A 21,881-nucleotide genomic window follows, 5' to 3' on the forward strand; every position below is an offset into this window, starting at 1 on the left:
GCACCTAAAACTAATACATCATATGTCAATTTTATCTCAGTAATACCAAAAAATCTCATCAGTTTTCTCCATTTCTGTTTCTTGTCATTTTCGAGGTTCTTCTGGGGCCACATGCTCATTGTGTGAATGATGCCTTGAATCATTTTCAGTCTAAATGTTTAATGTTTTGCTCTTATCATACCCATAATTTTGCCTAAATCATATTATATCCATAGATTTCATCCATACAATGAAAGTTCTCTCATTCTTTATTCATATATGGAGAGAGTTCACTTTTGATCTACCATTCTTGGTGAATGTTTGGATAAATTTCTATGCATTTGTTTTGTACATGGCACTCAGGAGACAGGCAGGCCCTGTCTTTCCATAGGAATTTGCATTATTCACATGGTATTAGTCACTGATGACTTACCAGAGCTTAAGTCTTTTAGTAAATGTGTGTGACCTTTTTTTTTTTTTTTAATGACTGTTTGGTGATAATTTAATGCCTAGGGAGCACTCAGTATTTTTTGCCCACTACTTAATTTATTACAGTCAAATATTTAACATAAAAACTAGCCATAATATTATGAATGTTCAAAAGTATCAAGGTTTTTGGGGCGCCTGGGTGGCTCAGTCGGTTAAGTGTCCAACTTCGACTCAGGTCATGATCTCACGGTTTGTGAGTTTGAGCCCCATGTGGGGCTCTGTGCTAACAGCTCAGAGTGTGGAGCCTGCTTCAGATTCTTTGTGTCCTCCTCTCTCTGTCCCTCCCATGCTCATGCTCTGTCTATCTCTGTCTCTCAATAATAAATAAACGTTAAAAAAATTTTTTTTGAAGTATCATGGTTTCTTTCTCCATGCCACACACTTCAAACAGCAGAACAAGTATGCACAAATGCAATTATTCCAAAAAGTGTAACTGTGCTTAAATCCATTCTAAATAGCAATGTTGTAGATTAAATTTTTTTTCATTTTTTTTTCTCTTATTTTTTCACTTTCTGAGGATCTCTGTACCAGTGATATTGATCTTCCCTAAGGTTACACTAGTATTTATTTTCATACCTTCCTGGAATTGTAATAATTTTGCTGGCTCCAAAAGAGAAATAATACTTATTTTAGGAGGTTATGTATTCTTGGTTATCACTACTTTGTTCTTTGTTGGTATTATGGGTCCTGGTTCTTGTCTAAAGTTGTTTCACATAAGAATTGCTGGTCATCTGGTTGGGATCTATTTTATGACTTCACTTGTTATATCATTAGGTTTTTTTTTTTTTTTTAAGCTCATGCCTCAGAGGTTGATTTTTTTTTTTTTTAACACCATGTTTTTCTTCCAGAATCCTTTATTCTTTGAACTTTGCACTGCCAGCTTTACGTTAATCATTGCTTTATCATTCTTGTGACAGGAGCTGGTCTATTAGAGGTATTGGGAATATATGCCTTGTTAGTGTCTTGTTGTATTTAGGAGGGCAATCTGGAGGCTTCATCTCATAAAAGATGAGATAACCAGCCTGTGTTCTTAGGGCATCTCTTTAGCTCCTCTCTTCTGTGACACTGGAACCACACAGTTGTGTGATCTTTCACCTTGTGTGTGACTACCAGCATTCTTTACCTTCTGACTGGTTTTCATCTTTATTTATATGTGTTTCATAGGTCCGAACAATTTACTCCTATTATTGGTATAGTTCTTACTCCTTCTAGGAATGTTGTCTTATTCACATTTTTTTATTAGCTCTTTGCTACTTACGTATGCAAAGAATGTTTGTTATTCTTTAATGAATGAACACATATTTAATAAAAGACATAAATATCCAGGTACGTTAACAGTCTCCTTCACATTAAAGTTAATAAAATATTTAGTACATACTTTATATTCACATTTATTTTCCATTATAATCATTTTTTACACACTTTGGTAACTTTTCTCCTTTAAGTATCATTATAGACTCAAATTCAACTACTTTTTTTCAATTAAAAAAATTTTATTGAAGTATAGTAGACACAAAGTATAGTTTCAGGTGTATGGTGTAGTGATTTGGCAAGTCTCTATTTTATATTTGTGCGCAATGCAGGTATAGCTATCTTTAACTACCATATAATGCTATTACAGTATCACTGACTGTATTCCTTATGCTCTACCCTTCATCCATGTGACTTATTCCATAACTGGAAGCCTGTATCTCCCCCTCCCCTTCACCTGTTGTGCCCGGTCCCCTATCCCCCTTCTTTCTGGTAGTCATATGGGTGTGTTTCAGCTTTTATGTTTGTTTGTTCATTTGTTTCATTTTTTAGGTTCCACGTACAAGTGATGAAATCACATATGGTATTGGTCTTTCTCTATCCGACTTATTTCTCTTAACATAAATACCCTCTAGGTTTATCAACTAATTTTAATTACTTACTGAATGACTTTCTTTTCACTCCTCAAATAGCCATGGAATGGCCACTGAAAGTCCTATTAAGATCATTTTTTGGTCTTTTCCTATTATTTTAAAGTTCTGTGGGCATCTGGGTAGCTCAGTCAAACTTCAACTCATGATTTCGGCTCAGGCCATCATCTCGCGGTTCGTGAGTTCGAGCCCACATCAGGCTCTGCACTGACAGCGCTGCACCTGCTTGGAATTCTTTGTGTCTCCGTCCCCCACTCATGCTCTCTCTCTCAAAATAAATAAATAAACTTAAAAACAAAATAAAACTCCGGAAGTATTTTTGCTTTATGGCAATAACATATATCTCATAGCCATTCTGATTTTTCCTGATCCAAGACATCCAATCAACTACCATCCAAGGAGTTGACTTATTTCATCCAGAAGAGTTGTAGAGATCTAAACATACATTCTAGATACACATGGGAGTTGATGGTTGGCAAAGGTGCCGCTGCTGTGGGCCACCTTACTAGTGATAGAGCTAGAAAATATTTTAAAAATATTAAGTCCCACTGATTTTACCTAATTTAACGTATCATTTTATCATACTTTATTTTTCTTGAGGAGTTTCATTAGCTGCTAATAATTTCTGTTGCACCAAAATTTCAATATTCAAAACTTTTGATGTTATTCTACTTGGAAACATGTAAGTCCTCTTCTAGGCCTTTTTCAAAAAGTTTCATGCCTTCAACCCCCAACAACCCCATATTTCCTAACTATCCCTTAGGGACTAATCAAAATACTGCTAACTCCATGATGCCTCCCCTGATACCTCCAGTTAGAATTCTTAAGTCTCTTGGGGCGCCTGGATGGCTCAGTCGGTTAAGTGTCCAGCTTCAGCTCGGGTCATGATCTTGCAGCCCGTGAGTTCGAGCCCCATGTCATGTTCTTTGCTGACATCTCAGAGCCTGAAACCTGCTTCAGATTCTGTGTCCTCCTCTCTCTGTCCCTTCCCCGCTCACATCTCTCTGTCTCTCAAAACCAAATAAATATTAAAAAAAAAAAAAAAAGAATTCTTAAGTCTCTAAATTTACAGACTTGGTACCTTTTTTTATGGAAGTTACTGGTTATATGTAGGGTTAAAACTTATGCATATTTTATCTTGACAGTTGGACTCTTACCTGATTGAAAATTAGAACATGATTTTATTCATCTTTACATTCCTCCCATCATCTTCCATAAATATGTGTTGCATAGAGGAGTTATTGACAAGTCTATTGTGCATTTTATTTCAAATAGGATTTTTGGTAAATTGCAATCTTGACTAGATCTCACTAGACTTAAAACTTGTATCTCATACACAGATGTCAATCTTGTAAGAAAAATCTTTTGAGATCAGAGTTCAATCCTATATTGCTATTTGGATAAATGTCTTTATGAGTCTTTTGCTGACTTCATTCTTGTAAAGTGATACTAGTCAGTATTTAGAGATAAAAATGATTTTCATGGAGTAGAAATACCTTATTGGTGACAGCAGGCAGGTACAGTAGGTAAAGATCCTGAAAGATAGAGAAGTTATGCTTTCATCCTATTTGAAGGGGGTCTCTACCTGTAGGAGAGAGAGGGAAAAGAAAAAAGGCAAGCAGAGGTGGTCTTGGAGAAGCTGAAAGGAAGGGCGATAGGCTGGGTAGAGTTGTAGGTGGGAGAAGAGACTGCTTCCTCTGGGCTTGCTCAACTGGCAGGAGATGCCAAGGGAAGTCCTAAATACTAAAGATATTATAATTATGGATTAAGGGAATGTGGTGGACAGTACATAGGATGCTAGCTAAGTATATCCTTTTTCCTAATGAGGGCAATGCTACTAAACCCATACCTAAGTAGTTTCAGTTAGATAAGAGAAAGAATTTGGTCTCACCTCTTACTTCTCTAATATAATGCCCAAATCATAGAGTTAAATTTTCTTCTGCATCCTGAGAAGCAGCTAATTTTCAAAGCATTTTGCTCTCATTGTCTTCCCAGCTGTCAAAAGGCAAGGTACAAGTAAGAGTAATACACATTCCAGTTTCAGTAAGAGGAAATTTAGAAGGGTGAAGAAGGAAGAAGGTTATATGCTTAGAAGAATAAAAAAAAATTTTTCCAAAATGTATGGTTAGCTTCTAATACACATTTTAACATCTCACATTTTGTGACTAGAAGGAAACTTCTTACTCATCCAGTTCAAGTTCTTCTTTTTATGTATGATAAACTGATACCTAGAGATGTAAATGAGACTGATTCAGTGACCATGTTCTTCTCTAGTAGGCTTTGAGAGGTTATTTGGAGGTCGTAGCAGACCTAAGAACCAACCATCTCCTCATTTTTAAATAAAGAACAGGCTTCAAGGGTACTGAACTTATTTAGGAAAGTAGTGGTAAGAGTTTACGCTCTGATGATAGAACACCTGGGTTCAAATCTTAGCTCTTCCCTCAATTAGCTCAGTGACGTTAGGCAAGTTGCTTAGCCTTCCTGAGCCTCCCGTGTTTGCTGGGGTTAATAATAGCATTGTTAATGGAAAAAAGACAGTCTCTTTAACAAAAGGTGCTGGGAGAACTGGACAGCAACATGCAGAAGAGTGAACCTAGACCACTTTCTTACACCATTCACAAAAATAAACTCAAATGGATAAAGGACCTGGATGTGAGACAGGAAACCATCAAAACCCTAGAGGAGAAAGCAGGAAAAGACCTCTCTGACCTCAGCCACAGCAGTTTCTTACCTGACACATCCCCAAAGGCAAGGGAATTAAAAGCAAAAATGAACTATTGGGACCTCTTGAAGATAAAAAGCTTCCGCACAGCAAAGGAAACAATCAGCAAAACTAAAAGACAACCAATGGAATGGGAAAAGATATTTGCAAATGACATATCGGACAAAGGGCTAGTATCCAAAATCTATACAGAGCTCACCAAACTCCACACCCGAAAAACAAATAATCCAGTGAAGACATGGGCAGAAAACATGAATAGACACTTCTCTAAAGAAGACATCCAGATGGCCAACAGGCACATGAAAAGATGCTCAACATCGCTCCTCATCAGGGAAATACAAATCAAAACCACACTCAGATATCACCTCAAGCCAGTCAGAGTGGCCAAAATGAACAAATCAGGAGACTATAGATGCTGGCGAGAATGTGGACAAACAGGAACCCTCTTGCACTGTTGGTGGGAATGCAAACTGGTGCAGCCACTCTGGAAAACAGTGTGGAGGTTCCTCAAAAAATTAAAAATAGACCTACCCTATGACCCAGCAGTGGCACTGCTAGGAATTTACCCAAGGGATACAGGAGTACTGATGCATAGGGGCACTTGGACCCCAGTGTTTATAGCAGCACTCTCAACAATAGCCAAATTATGGAAAGAGCCTAAATGTCCATCAACTGATGAATGGATAAAGAAATTGTGGTTTGTATACACAATGGAGTACTACGTGGCAATGAGAAAGAATGAAATATGGCCCTTTGTAGCAACGTGGATGGAACTGGAGAGTGTGATGCTAAGTGAAATAAGCCATACAGAGAAAGACAGATACCATATGTTTTCACTCTTATGTGGATCCTGAGAAACTTAACAGAAACCCATGGGGGAGGGGAAGGAAAAAAAAAAAAAGAGGTTAGAGTGGGAGAGAGCCAAAGCATAAGAGACTCTTAAAACCTGAGAACAAACTGAGGGTTGATGGGGGGTGGGAGGGTGGGGAGGGTAGGTGATGGGTATTGAAGAGGGCATCTTTTGGGATGAGCACTGGGTGTTGTATGGAAACCAGTTTGACAATAAATTTCATATATTAAAAAATAAATAAATACACATTAAAAAAATAAAAAAAAATAAGAGCATTGTTAGATTAAATGAAATTGTGAATGAGAGAGGTTCCTTGCACAGTTCTTGGAATGAGTTGGCTCTTCATAAGAGAAGGTTGTATTATTGTTTTTCAGAGTGGGTGGGAATAGAGCCTGAGGCAATTCAGTGACTTGAGAAGTAGGTGCATCAGCACTAGTGGTTAGAGAGTTATTAAAACACTGGAAACCTAACACTGTGGAATGACATCCATGGAGTGATTTCACTGACTGATGGTGGTTTCTACTAAATTCATTTGAGTCCCCCGACCCCCAGCATAAAGTTTTTCTACTCTGTCATATCTCTAGTTATCATTTCTATAGTTATTCAGTACTACTTTCATTTTGAAGTTACGAAGAATTTAAGTAACTTTCCTTAGTAAGTTACTTGCCCAAGATTAGAACATGTCGTTTGAATTCCAGACCATTTCCCCTTCCCCTGCTGCTGTACTTAATGGTTCTATGTTAGCAAAATGTGTAAAGGTGATAGTTAAATCACTTAGGAGGCATACTCTTAACCCACAAATATTTTTTAAAAATATTTAAGTAAGATATTATTTTATTACTAGTTTGTCTGCTTCTGAGCAGATCTGGGCCCATGGAAAATAATTTTATAGTAGTTGAGCAAAACCTTACCCTGGAATGCTTCTGACCTGATGAAGAAAGGAACTTTTGGCCATTACACATGTAATGGGTTCTTGTGAAGTCTCCACGTCATGTTTAAGTCTAGAGAAGTTCAGATATGATCTGCAGTTTTTGGATTCTGAACATAATTCAGGCAGATTGTTTGAGTAGAGTATTTTATAAGACTGGAAGATTCATTTTGTCTCTGGTCTAATTATGTGCTGGCACCCATCTGTACACTGTTCATTTTAGATGGTTCTTAGATTATAACATACTCTTTTGACTCTGAGTGGTTATAAGTAATGTTGTAATCATCATCATAAAGCAAAGAAATACTTCGCTAGAAAATAAAGACAAGAGTCTGTGTTGGAATGTGATATGCTGACATCCTGGACTAAATGAAATGTTTGTGAACTCAAGTTTACTTGGCCATTAGGGAATAATAATTCCTGACGATAGTTACCTGTACTTTTCTAGTGTTTTAGTTTATTGTGTTTGCCAAATTTAGTTTCTCGAAGGTGGGAAAAGTACTGTTCTCTCTATATTTCAATACTACTGACAGTTGATCAGGGAAAGTAAAAGAATGATATATGCCATGGGGAAGCTAAATATATTTCTTCAGATAATAAAATGAGATTAAGTTCATTTACTGGGTGACTAAGATTCAACTTACTCTTGGATGGTATTAAAGTTCATCTTATTGCTTCATGACATAATGATTCTCATTAAAATGATCACAAAACAAAGGATGAAAAAAGCCCCTGGTAGGTAAAAACAATGCATTATGTCAAATTAGACAGTGACACATTTAGCTGTGAAATGTATTGGCTTAGCTTCTTAGAGTTATGCCAGGTACTGCTAAGATTTTTAGATTACTGTGAAAGAGTGAATAAGTAAAAACAGGTGAGTGACAGTATGTTACAAAATGGATTCAGGCTCTAGAGAATAAATTTTTTGAGATTGTTAAGAAGAACTGAGATGAAACATGACAAACTATAACTCAACAGACTAAATTTAGACTTACTTGATACTGAATTTGGGAAAATTTTAAAAAATACATAAGATTACAGAATTGACTGCTATCAATATTTGGTCATATTTCTGTATAACCTTTTAAAAATGAAACCTTACAAAAGTTGAAGCTATTTCCTTTATTCCCAGCATGATTCTACAGCTCCATGCCCTGCCTATCCCCAACCCAGCCCCTCTACCCGAGCCAACTACTGTCACAGTGAAATTTGGGGATTTTAAAAAAATTTCATAGTAAGGTTTTTGTCATTTATTATTTTATTTTAATTTTTTTTTTTAGTATTGCTGACACACATTAATTAATGCTGACACATTAATTTCAGGTATACAACATAGTGACTCAACGTCTGTATACATTATGCTGTGCTCACAAGCTTAGCTACCATACGTCACCATTCAACACCACCACAGTACCACTGACTGTATTCCCTGTGCTGTGCCTTTTATTCCCATGACTTGTTCATTCCATAACTAGGAGCCTATTTTACTTTCAAATCCTTACGTAAATGTGTATCCATTAACACTATGTAGTAAGCTTTATCTAATTTTATACTTTATGCTTATTGTATCATGCTATACATATCATTATGTAACTTGATTTTTTTACTTATTAGCATATTTCCAGATCCATCTATGTTGAAAAGTATTGAAATGGTTCATTCCTTTTAACTACTAAATAGCATTTCATTGTAGGAATGTTTATCTTTTTGCTTATTGAAGTACACATAGGTTGTTTCCTGATACTGATGTCCTAGTAAGAAGCTCACCCAGGAGAGTGAAGGTGTTTCTTAAAGAAAAACCAAAACCATAAACCCTCTTGTAATCAAACATAAGAATTTGATCCTGTAATTCTACAGACTGTATCTCCAGATGTGTTTGTTTTTATAATTATGCACATAAATACTATTTCTGAACATCATCATTATGTAAAAATAGAAACATATTAGTAATCATCCTTTTTTCTTTTTCTAATTGTCAGATACCTCGAGCTGAAATGCATTTTTTTGTGGAATTGTATGAAGTAAGTGCTGGGGCAGCGATAAACAATAGTGCCAGATTTGCACAAATTAAATTCTTACGGAGTGAGAAACCTCAAAGCCTCGTGTATTTTTCTGTGGGTTCTCGACTGCCAGTGGCTCATAAGAAGGCCACTTTAATCAGTTTGCAGGTGGCCAGAGATGCTGGGACAGGACTAATGATGTCTGTTAACTTCAGTACCCAGGTGAGCATGGAATATATATCAACCCACATTATGGTTTCCTTCTTTATTTGTAACATATGTCATAAAAAGAATAATTGATATAGTATTTTCTCATGATACCATTTTAATTCACACTGTATTTATTACATTAAGCTTTTTGTCCTTGAAATAGTTCAGCTTCACTTAGGTCATGTTCTAAAGTGATAGTCTTTTATACTTCTTTTTTTGAAAAAGGTGATAATACAATGCAAAGTGTCTTACATAAAATGGTTCTATAAAATCTCTAGAGAGTTAGAATTTTTTCAGAATGTAACTGAGAAAGACCAGAAACAAAAAGTAAGAGTCTTTGTTATGTTCTGTATCTGAACTGATTGAAAATTTACTTCTCCAAAACTTCACGCTCTATTTGACCTTTAGGTTTCTTTAAATCCATAAGTTCATGAGGTCTCGCTGCCACTTTTCACAGCCCTCCTACTGGGGAGAAGGGAGGGAGTAGGTGGGTACCCAGAGACTCAGAAAAGCCGTGTGGTTAACACTCAGTGACCAGACCCTGGGATTGGCCCAGACAGCATCATACACCTTTCCAGCATTATTCTTTAAATTTTGTCTTAGTAGCAAAACACTAATACATGAAAACAAAAGAGTGTGTCTGCTCTGCCTGAAGCACAGTTGTGGGGGTTAGAGTGTGCCCACCATAGCCCTCCTTTTTTTTTTTTTCCTTCACTCATTGAACTCGACGAAATCCACGATTTGAAAACCATCATTCTGCTCACAGCTGCCATTTCCCCTGTTTCAAGATTCCAAACCTGGTGACCCTTTAGGCCTCCCAGTTTCAAAAGTGGTTGCTGTTGTTGCTGTTTTTACAAAGTGCCCCAGACCGTGTACTTGGTTGGATCACTCTTGGGTGGCTCAAACATGTAGAACATTCTGTGCTTAAAGTACAATTTATGTGTAGCCAGTTTCTGTAGCCATCATGTGAGTCAGGGATGAGAGATGAGACTCAGAGCTGTGGGTGGTGAGCTGTCTGAAGTTTGCCAGGCAGAAAAGCTTGTCTTTATGACAGAGTCCATAGCTTGGCAAACAAGAAGATGAAACTCTCTATCATACGAAACTCTGGAAATAAACTCCATTCTGTGGGGCATCTTTGTGGCTCAGTCGGTTAAGCGTCTGACTCTTAGTTTCAGCTCAGGTCATGATCTCAAGGTTTGTGAGTTCGAGCCCCTCGTCTAGCTCTGCATTGACAGACAGCATGCAGCTTGCTTGGGATTTTCTCTCTCTCTCTCTGCCCCTCCCCCGCTTGAGTTTCCGCACTCTCTCTCTCTGTGTCTCTCTCTCAAAGAAATAAATAATAAAAAATCAACATTTTAAGAAAAGAAAGAAACTTCATTCTAAATAGGCTCGAAGTGGTATGGACACAAAGTGAGGTATTTTGATTCATGGTGGGAAGATTTTAGTATTTTTTTTCTTTTGAGCATTTAAGTAAGATACCAAAGAAGAATGGGGGAAAATACATGTTTCATTCTCTTCTTCTCTAGTGAGATAGATACCATCATATGCTCGCCACTTTGTAGATTAGAAGAAGAGAGACTGGAGAACAAGAACAGATGATAAAGAGATGTGAGGCACATTTTAAACTAGTTCAATGTGCTCAAATGACAGTGTAAGGTTGAAGTTTCCAAAATAAGAATCTGAATGCCAGCTTATCTATCACATTCATTTATATTGTTTCTCGATTCACCATAAATGATTCCTTGAAAAACACATGCTGTCACTGGCATGTAACTCGTAGCATTTTTATGACCACTATGAAAATCAACATGAAGGATCCCTGTTGTGTTGAAAATGTTCTGTATGTTGACTATATTCATGTCAATATCCTAGATATATTATTGTTATGGAAGATGTTACCAAAGAGTGACCTGGAATAAAGGGTGCGGGGGATCACTCTTTATTACATCTCAAAACTGCACGTGAATCTGCAGTTATCTCAAAATTAAAAATGTAATTTAAAAACAGAAAGGAAAGTCTCACCTTTCTGGTACTTTATTTTCCTGTTCCTTCATTGCCACTGCATTTTGTCTCTCTGAATGCTGACATAAGTAGAGGACAGAGACCTAAAATTCTATTTTCTAGTAGCTGGCAAGGATGAGAAAATAATTATGGACTAAGTTACTATACTGTTACAAAGATATCAATTTTCATTTTACTTTACATAGATTATAATAATATAGTCAAATAATAGCTGTAACATGCATACTTTTGGTGGGTCAGCATTCTCTGTACATAAATACTATTGTCTTAACATAAGCTCCTTTATATCTATGTATTTGTGACATAAAGTTAAAGGATGTAAAGATATGAGAGAGTGAAAACGTCAACAATTCCAGTTATTTTTAGATAGGCCTATAGCTGTGTTTTGCATGAAGTAATGCAGAAATGTCCCATCTCTTCTCTTTGCCTCCATGTTCACCCCCTGCTCTAGCCTGTGCACAAGAACCAGAACACTCAGGAAAATATGAGATAAAATGTGTCATTATACTGCTGGAATCCCGTGTCTTCCTGCCATTCTCTGTATAACGGATGTACATGGTCTGACCCTGCCCACCTCTCTCATGTCAGCTTCTTCTCATTTCATCCTTCTGATCACACTGGCTTCCTGGTTCTTCATCTGACATTTTAAGATGGTTCCCATCTCAGGACTTTTGCAATATTTCCCATCAGATCCCTTATGGCCTGTTTGCTTATGTCACTGAGGTCTCTGCTCACATATCACATCAGGATCTTCTATGACCAACCTTCTTTAAAATAGTACCCTTACCATCACCCTGTATCCCCTTGTGTAGTCTTATTTTTCTTCAAAAAATTCATCTTCATGTAAAATTATGTTGTTGATTCTCTAACTTTTGTACTACCTATATCTTCTGCTAGAACAGGTTCCATGAATGCAGGTGTTCTGTGTTCACATCTGCGTCCACAGTTTTCTAGCACACACGAGGGTTTAATATTTGTTTGCTCAGTTGTGAATGAATGTACATTACCTTTTCTTTCCTAAGTTCTCAGGCTTCACTTAAAAATAAAAAATATTTTAATAACCATAATTTGGATAAAATCAGAAGTACATATGGCCAGGACCTAATATTCTTTAGGGCATTTTCGTATCTTAAGTGTAACCAACAAGAGACCAATTTTTTCTGCCTCCTCCTTCTTCCCCTCTTCCTTCTTTGTACTCCTCCAAACTCCATCCTCCCAAATTTTTTAGGTGAGAAGGAAGATATAAATATTCTCTCATTTCCTCCATGCTTCTATTATGCAGCATGAATTATTTAAAGCACAGTTTTCAGGGGCAGTTGGGTGGCTCAGTCGGTTAAGTGTCCGACTCCGGCTCAGATCGTGATCTCGCCATTCCTGAGTTCAACTCCTGAGTCGGGCTCTGTGCTGACAGCTCAGAGCCTGGAGCCTGGTTTGAATTCTGTGATTCCCTCTTTCTCTGCCCCTCCACCGCTCATTCTCTGTCTCTCAAAAAATAAATAAATGTTAAAAAAATAAAGCACAGTTTTCAGTGTGTTTACAAGTGCAGAAATTCCATGAGGCAATAGTGGCATCTCTTTTCTAGTTCTCTTCCTTGAGCTATTCTAAGGCATCTGTCTTTCCTAACTTCATCACTGTGTATTTATCTCTCTAATTTATCTTAGGAGATTAGAGCCAATGTAAGAACCCATGTTTTAGTATTAATGTTGTTATGGCCCATCAGTTTGCTTAAGAGAAACAGGATTTGTTTAAGAAGGTAGAGTTTGTTCAGGACAAAATCAGAGGTGTTAACAGTTTCACTTCAGTGGTGTTGTTTAATTTCTAGGAGTTGAGGAGTGCTGAAAAAATTGGCCGTACTCTCATCTCTCCAGCTCTTTCAGGGAAGGATTTTGTGAGAACTGAAGGCACTTTGGTCTTTGAACCTGGCCAGAGGAACACCATACTGGATGTCATCCTAACACCAGACACAGGGTCTTTAAATCCTTTTCCTAAACGCTTCCAGATTGTTCTCTTTGACCCAAAAGGTGGGGCCAGAATTGATAAAGTATATGGGACTGCTAACATCACTCTCGTTTCTGATGCGGATTCACAGTCCTTTTGGGGACTTGCGGATCAGTTACAGCAGCCCCTGGATGGTGACATTCTTAACAGAGTACTTCACAGCATCAGCATGAAAGTGGCAATGGAGAACACAGATGAACAGCTTAGCGCCGTGATTCATTTAACAGACAAGGTAAGACGCCCTTGCAAGCGTTAGCAGCTGGATTAGTAAAATTTCATTTAAAAAATGAAAAAAAACCAAAACAGTAAATAATGTTAGTTATCAAGAAATTATGATAGGGTTAAATTTATGAACATAAGAATGGAATTCATCATATCAGACACTGTAATTTTGCTGACGTCTGTCTGGAAAGCTCAATCTTAAGCCCGGAGAATAATCAGTAATCTGTAGTGGCAAGGACAGCCCATTGTCTGAAAGGGGGCACCAGATGTCAGAAGCTAACCTCCAGAGGCTGGATGAATATCTTGTGAGATTTCATCTCAGTTTTCTGAGCTAGATTACATAGTTTTTCCATGGAACAGGAGCTGTTGTTCTCTGCTTGTTTTCTGCTCCTCCTGGGCACTGAACAGGGCACCTTCTCTCAGAGAAGACGAAATAAGGAATGACCAAATGATTGCAGGCATTCAAATTGATGTGGACTTAGATCAACCAGGTCTTATTTTTAACCCATTTATTTATTTAGAGTAATGCCAGTAATGAAATTAAAAGGAAATGCAAGATCCTAAAAATGTAAATGAAAGACGAGATCTGCAAAGAATTATTATTAAAGGAAAAGACTCTATAGGGATTTATTTGGGACTTTCTTAATCAAGATATTTCTTAGTAATATATTTATGTACAAGCATGAAAATTTTTGAATGCATGCATATGAATTTATAAATGGTGTATTTTTACATAGTGACCCTTTAAGTACTTAAAATACTAACAGCGGAGTTTTAGATTATCATTCCTATTTTACTTCTCATGTGGTCTCTTAAAATACGATGCCTGAAGGGTAGAAAAGAAAATATAAAGTACATAGGCAAGAAGAGGGAGTCTTGCCAAATAGCTTTTAAAACAAAGAGAAGTGACTGCTATTTCATGCAGAGAAAGTTCTAGAGATAAGAATTCACTATGGGATGGGGTGCCTGGGTGTCTCAGTCGGTTGAGCATCCGACTCTTGATTTCTGCTCAGGTCGTGATCTCATGGTTCCTAGGATCGAACCCCGCATCAGGCTCTGTGCTGACAGCACGGAGTCTGCTTGGGATTCTCTCTCTCCTCTCTCTCTGCCCATACCCCACTCATAGACACTCTCTTTCTCTCAAAATAAATAAATAAACTTAAAAAAAAAAAAAGAATTCACGGTGGGAAATATTGTTACTTAAACTCTCTAATAATGAAATGGCCTAGGACAATAACACGTTGATTTTGGCCAAGAAGAGGGAAAGAATGCACAGTAGCTCCATTTCAGAAAAGAGAACCTTATTTCATGTGATTTAGAAAAGATAAGGACATTCTATTTCCTCAATAAGCTGTGATTTAGAGAAGATAAGGACATTCTATTTCCTCAATAAGCTATGTAAGAGAACTGTATATTATTGGTGTAGAATCAGCATTTCTTTAACTAGCATTGTCAAGTAGTACATACTGTTTGCTTTTCATTGGATCTGTCATGAGTAGTAAAACTGAATTATGAAAGAAACTCATGAAAAAATATAATTAACTTTTTTTGTAATTCTTTTTGAGTAATCATTAGCAAACATTGTTTTCAAAATGTATTGTTATTAAAATTTTTTTAATGTATGGCATATTGTCTTAAATTCAATTTTTATATGTATGTCATTATTTAATTCTGGTGATTTGAGTAGCTGACTTATTCAATAGTTTTATATATTTTATAATATGTTTTATATAATATTATACTTAATACTATATAAATAAAACTGAAAAATTCTCCTGAATTCCCCTGAACAACTTGAGTAAAGAGAAATTTATACCTTGTCCCACCATAGGAAGACTCAGCATCATAAAGACAACAGTTTCCTGTAAATAAACCTATAAAAGCAATATAGTCCCTATCAAAATATCAGTAAGTTATTTTGTATTTTTTAAACTGGACAAAGTGATGTCATTGTTGACCTGGAGGATATACATGTGAGAATGGGCAGAAATTTTGTGAATAAGAAGAAAAATGATAGGGACCTCACCCCACCACAAATATGAAAACTATATTATGAACTTGCAGCGATTAAAACACAGTGACACTGGTGCAGACATAGACACTGAGAGGATGAAAGAGAACAGAAAGTACAGAAATAAATGCAAGCACATATGAAAACTCCACACATCATAAAAGTGACATTTCAGATTAATGGGTTAAAAATTTTTATTCTGTAAATGTTATTGATGTAGCTGTTTTTAACCATTTGTAAGATAAATAGAGCTGGATCTCTATCCTAAACACTATTCCAAAATAAATCTCAGACAGATCAGAGATTGTAAAACTGATACCATGAAAGTATTCATAGAAAACATGGATGAATCGTTTTTAATATGTAAGTTTGAAGTTAAACAAAATTTCTTTCTGCATACACCCCACGGAAAGTGAAAAGACAGCTAATGTTGTAGGTCAGTGCTGACAACAGCACCCATACAAAGCAGGGATTATATAAATGGCCACTTTGTTTTACTTATTGAGTGCTTTACCAGAAGAAACTTTGTATTTCCCTTGAATATGAATGGAAGGTTGGGTGGCTCCAGCATTCTTGGATGACAACCTTTAATTCTTAAAACTGCACATGTTGCTCTGTTGGCTTCTGGCATTTCATTTATAAAAAAAGTCTGATGTCAAACTGAATTTTTGTTTCTCTTTTGGTAATTTTTCTTTCCTATCTGGTTTCTGGTAGGATTTTTTTTTAACACTTGAAATAATATTTAACAATCACCCAGTGCATCTGTTGGTGTTTCTTTTTTTGAGTATAACAAGCTTTGCATTTTTAGACATGACTGTTTCTTTAGCTTATCAAGGAACTCTGGGGGGGTTTTATTTTTTTTATTTTTATTTTTTGCTTCTGCCAGCTCTTTTATATGCTTGTTGGATCTCATGGATTTGTTTTATTTATCTGTTACATTTTCTCGGAGTTCTGGAAGCATATCCTGAGCTGATTTTCCATTGTATTCAGTTTGATTGTTTCAATAGTCAGTGAGCTGTTTGCTTTTCTTCATTGTAATTTTTATTTGATAAATTTTTACTTTGTTTTGTTGCCGGATAAATTTACTTTGTATCTTTTATCATCTTTTCTTTGTGGATTTTTCTCCATTCTTCCTTACTATCTTTGAGATGGATATTCTTTTTTTTTTTTTTTTCAACTTTTTAATTTATTTTTGGGACAGAGAGAGACAGAGCATGAACGGGGCAGGGGCAGAGAGAGAGGGAGACACAGAATCGGAAACAGGCTCCAGGCTCCGAGCCATCAGCCCAGAGCCCGACGCGGGGCTCGAACTCACGGACCGCGAGATCGTGACCTGGCTGAAGTCGGACGCTTAACCGACTGCGCCACCCAGGCGCCCCGAGATGGATATTCTTATAAACTTAGATCTTGAGTTCAGCTATCAGTTTGGCTCTGTGTAAATTACAAAACTTTAAAACTCCACTGGTAGTATCAACAGACAGAGCATCTCAGTGTTGTCAAAAATTCATTAATAAAGGTATGTGCAAGTTACAAAGAGAGTGATGTTTATTGACAGGTGGGGCACAGTGTATAAATCACAGAGAAAGTGATGACTAATCTGGATTTTGAAGAATTTATAGAGACTTCTCAGGTATATAAGAATAATGGAATAACAAATCAATGGCTTTATACCCGTGCTTAATCTAACAATAAAGTTGTGGTCCCTGTCATTCTGGCAAAGAAAACCAAAATAAATCATGAAAGCTATTTTCCTCTTACTCTCCTTGTCCCTCAAACAACAAATAACCTGGTTTTTTAAGGTAGGAAGCCTCATACTTCCAGATAAAGGCAGGAATGCCAGGAGCTGCTGACTACCCTTGATTAGAAAAGGATATTTTTATTTGATGTTTGAGAAATTTAGTGATAGGCAGTGATGTCTGTTCATTGAAAGCCAGGTAATCAAGAATAATCTTGCTTTTTTATTGGCAAATATTCTTGTACTTATTTTTATTTCCCGGGTAGATCCAAAAGTGAGATTAATTTTAATATTCGTGATGTTCATTATTATAGTTAAGAATAAGTGATCCATGCAACCATCTAGCTATTAAATAAAAAAAATATGTTTTGCTGATCATGGCTTTTCTTAAGAAATGATTATGCTTTTAAAAGTGCAAGTAGAGGGGCGCCTGGGTGGCGCAGTCGGTTAAGCGTCCGACTTCATCCAGGTCACGATCTCGCGGTCCGTGAGTTCGAGCCCCGCGTCGGGCTCTGGGCTGATGGCTCAGAGCCTGGAGCCTGTTTCCAATTCTGTGTCTCCCTCTCTCTCTGCCCCTCCCCCGTTCATGCTCTTTCTCTCTCTGTCCCAAGAAAAATAAATAAATGTTGAAAAAAAAAAATTTTTTTTAAAAAAAAGTGCAAGTAGATTTGAAATATTTTTATACCAGTTTTTCTTAAATTCTTCATAGATTCTTCCTTATTTTGCTACTTTTTTAAAAAAAATTTAATGTTTATTTTTGAGGGGGGCGAGGGGGGAAGGGGCAGAGAGAGAAGGAGACACAGTACCTGAAGGAGCCTCCAGGTTCTCACCTGTCAGCACAGAGCCTGATGTGGGGCTCGCACTCACGAACCTCCAGGTGGTGACCTGAGCCGTAAGTTGGACCCTTAACCAACTGAGCCACCCAGGCGCCTCTGCTAGTTTAAAGAAGTGTTAAAGAACATGTACTGTACAATACATATCATTTAAGCAGGTTATTTTTAAAGATATTTTTTTCATACTGGAATTTTTTTTTTCTAGATAACTGTTGAAGGAAAAAGCCAGGCATTCAGTATTGAAAATCGAAATCTTTTTTATGAAATACTCTGTGCTCTTATTAACCCAAAGCGCAAAGACACTAGGGGATTCAGTCACTTCATTGAAGTGACTGAGAATTTTGCCTTTTCTCTGCTGACTGATGTTACCTGTGGCTCTCCTGGTGAAAAGTAAGTATTTTTAAATCATACTTGATATGTATTCCTTCATAGTTTACAAAGTAATATGCAATGCAAATTCACATTTAAATGTTGTAACTAAGGATTATACAGTCAATGCATTGTATCTAATGGGCAAATGAAGTAATTATTTGAAGAAAACATAGTAACTACATCAAGAAAAATGAATGTATCCTGTCAGCAATACGTTCCTCTTATTTTGAAGGGTCTTTTAAGAATTAAAAAAATGGCTTATTGCTTACTCTTATGATATAATAGAAGATATATTCTGAACAGAGAAAAAAAAAGGAAGGTGATTCCAACTTTTAGACATGTTTTGATGTACTGTTGCGGTGAAGTTATAGTCCAGTTTTATGTATTTGGAAGCGGCTCTCCCAGTGTTATTCAACTTTGGAGTAGTTGTTTCATGGCAGAAAGCAAGCAAGAGGAAAAGGAAAAAATAAAATGTGGCTCATGTTCATTATCAACTATATAATTAATTTTGTAACTATATGTTAGTGTTCTTCAGAAGTCATGGTATTTTAAATTACATTCAGAAAGTAAATTGGATAACTAGTAAAGTGATCTAAAAACGTTTTATTTCTATTTGATTTAATATAAAAATGGCTGACAATAGAAGCTGGTTAAAAATGGAGATTTCCTTCCAATTCTCACACAGTAATACAGGCTATTTAAAAAGTAGTGACTGGGTGTTATACACAGGGGATGAACCACTGGAATCTACTCCTGAAATCAGTATTGCACTATTTGCTAACTAACTTGGATGTGAAAGGAAGGAAGGAAGGAAGGAAGGAATATTATTGCCCTTACCTTTAATAGAAGACAGCAGTTGTGGGAATAAGTGCAATTGGAAAATTAAGGTGGAAATAAAGTAAATAAATAGAAATAAAAAAGAAGCAGTGACTATTATTTAATGAAACATCTCTGATTAAAAGTGTTTATGTAATTCCTTTTAATACCTTCATCAGCATTTAAGTCATATTGAAATTCAGGAATATTTTGGAGGCCATATTTTAAAAATCTGGTATAATAATTTCAGACATCTACTTAGTGCCCTTTATAAACTTTGACAAATTAATTAATATATGGGTTGAATATGTAAAACTTTTAGCTTTAGCTCTTAGATCCCAAGACACGTGAAGTTCAAAGAAATAGTCAATCCAGATATAAAAGGTTACAAGGGAGATCAAGGAATAAAATGAGAAGACTGGTATTAAGTGTACCTCTGCTCCAGTCCTCAACTTTGTACTAGATTGAACAGTATGAAGTTGCCTTTTTGTAGGTAAAAGAAAGTATAATATATTGAACTTTTCATATGGTTCAACCTAATCCTTACTAAAAATTATATTTTCTTCTTATAAAAGATCATTGTAAACAGCTGGTCAAAGATAGGGCTAGAACTTTCATTATTCCCATTTACAGGTATAGAAGTGGAGAGACCTTAACTCAGCTTGTCAAGGGTCTCACGATTAGTCGTGGTGAGATGTCAGTTCAGGCCTGCGTAATTCCCCATCCCCTGCTGACCACTATGCCTTGTGGTCAGAAGAGACTGTAACCACTTGTTTTGTAACAAGCCACCCCTGTGGCTATAAAGTGCCCACGACTTTCATCCCAGGTTAGTGCTGGGGTCTGATTTGAGGTTAAGGTACAAAACCAGCATCCTTTTATGCTGTACTCTTAACTCTAATGAGTGAGTCCTAAGGATTGAGGTTTTCTTAATGGAGTTCATCAGCAAAGCTCTGCATACCTTTTTAGGAGGCCCCTTCTCCAGTCTTCACCACTGGTCCTAAATATCTGTCTGAGACCAGTGATTAGTTCAGCTACTCACTACCTTTTATACATGTCCCTAATGTCTTCAGAAACCTCTGAAATGGATCATTTCTTTACTTCATGTAAGTTTGCAGTGAGGCCAGTGTGTGTGTGTGTGTGTGTGTGTGTGTGTGTGTGTGTGTGTGGTTAAAAAACATCCTTTATTGTTTTTCTCTCTTGAACTGTGTTCAGCTCTGTTGTTCAATGAAATCAAATAGTTTATAACTTTATAATTCCCCATAGAGCCAATCTTTTCTTTTTGTTTTTCCATATTCGTGCAAAATCATTATGATATTGAGGTTGTCTTAGATATGAACCATCTACCCTGCTTTGAATGTTGGCTCCCATATTTGTGACCTCAAAGGCATAGTGAGAACTCAAAGAGTATAGGATACGCAAAAGGAGTTACCTTTCTGCCTTGTTGCCTAATGTATTCCTAGGCCTGGAATGGTCTCTGGTATGTGGTAGATCCTCAGTGGTTGTGGTATAGTGAGTGACTAGAATAAAGAAATGAATCAATATGTTTTTTGCCATGTGTTTCCTCTCCATAGACTTACCTTTCCTTCTGAGTTGTCCAGAAGGAAACAGCATGTGCATTGGCAGTCAGCCAGGAATAGTGTGGTGTGTTTCGGGAGATCATCAACCTTTAAAAACCCAATATAGGGGCGCCTGGGTGGCTCAGTCGGTTAAGCGTCTGACTTCAGCTCAGGTCATGATCTCACGGTCCGTGAGTTCGAGCCCCGCATCGGGCTCTGTGCTGACAGCTCAGAGCCTGGAGACTGCTTCAGATTCTGTGTCTCCCTCTCTCTCTGACCCTCCCCCGTTCATGCTCTGTCTCTTTCTGTCTCAAAAATAAATAAACATTAAAAAAAAAAAAAGACCCAATATAGAATAAGATAGGTAGGATTCATGTGTGTTTGAAAGAATCAGACTCAGGATTTTAGAACCATCATGTCGAGGACAGTGTCAAAGGCTGAAGAAGATGATAAATCAAGAAATAGGAAGACTACATAGGGGATGATTGTTCAGGTAAGATGAGGCCTGAAATTGAAGCAGGGACATGGGGAAGATGGTACTTCGAAAACAATTTAGTGGTAAAATTACCATATAGGTGACAAAATAAACTTCAAAAATAAGAGAGTAATCAACACCAGATTTTTTACTTGGAAAACTCTAAAGTTGTTGACCATTCCAATGTGTGTTATTTATACATTGTCTTAAGCAGTATTCAGTGGCAGCTACTGAGGGTGAAGGATTTGGGAATTGAGCAGGGATGCTGAGGAGAATGATGGCATCTAGAACAATTGGAAGCCAAGTTAAAACAATGTCAGTGTGTTGAGGGCCCAGCTGCATTTGGTCAGTGGATTTGTAGTGGTACCATTCTACATGTTAATGTGGGGTTCTCCCCCTTTCACATCAGCTGGGGTGTCAAACAGACTGTGGGATTGATTAAAGTGAGTGTGGTAGAAGGGTGTAGATATAGGAGGTTAAAGTATCAGGGGGAGTATAGTTATTTCCCAGACAGATGGGCCAGGAATTTGGCACTGTAGTGTCAAAGCTGGGTAGAGCCAGTGCATGCTAGATAGGTCTCAGTATCCCAAGGTAATGGCATCCAGGATGACGCTGATGGACTAAATCTCATTAGATTCCAGGGAGAGTGGGCAGAAGGTATGCAGCCATGTGGCCGCTGGTCTCAGCGGCATTGTACTAGGGCAGGGGCTGCAGCTTTTAGCTTAGAGTCACCAGTGAAGATGTGAGAGGCTGAATGAGGAT

The 21,881-nt window shown here is 37.1% G+C and overlaps 1 protein-coding gene across 1 annotated transcript in view; it reads left to right on the top strand.

Annotated features, from left to right (window-relative positions):
- ADGRV1 (adhesion G protein-coupled receptor V1) overlaps positions 1 to 21,881 on the top strand; it is a 519,149-nt gene that overhangs the window by 176,067 nt on the left and 321,201 nt on the right. The window contains 3 exon segments of the mRNA XM_032593635.1: positions 8,849 to 9,091; positions 12,924 to 13,331; positions 18,106 to 18,290. Coding sequence (XP_032449526.1) covers positions 8,849 to 9,091; positions 12,924 to 13,331; positions 18,106 to 18,290 — 836 coding nt within the window.

The sequence above is a fragment of the Lynx canadensis genome, chromosome A1, assembly GCF_007474595.2.
Source record: "Lynx canadensis isolate LIC74 chromosome A1, mLynCan4.pri.v2, whole genome shotgun sequence".
NCBI lineage: Eukaryota > Metazoa > Chordata > Mammalia > Carnivora > Felidae > Lynx > Lynx canadensis.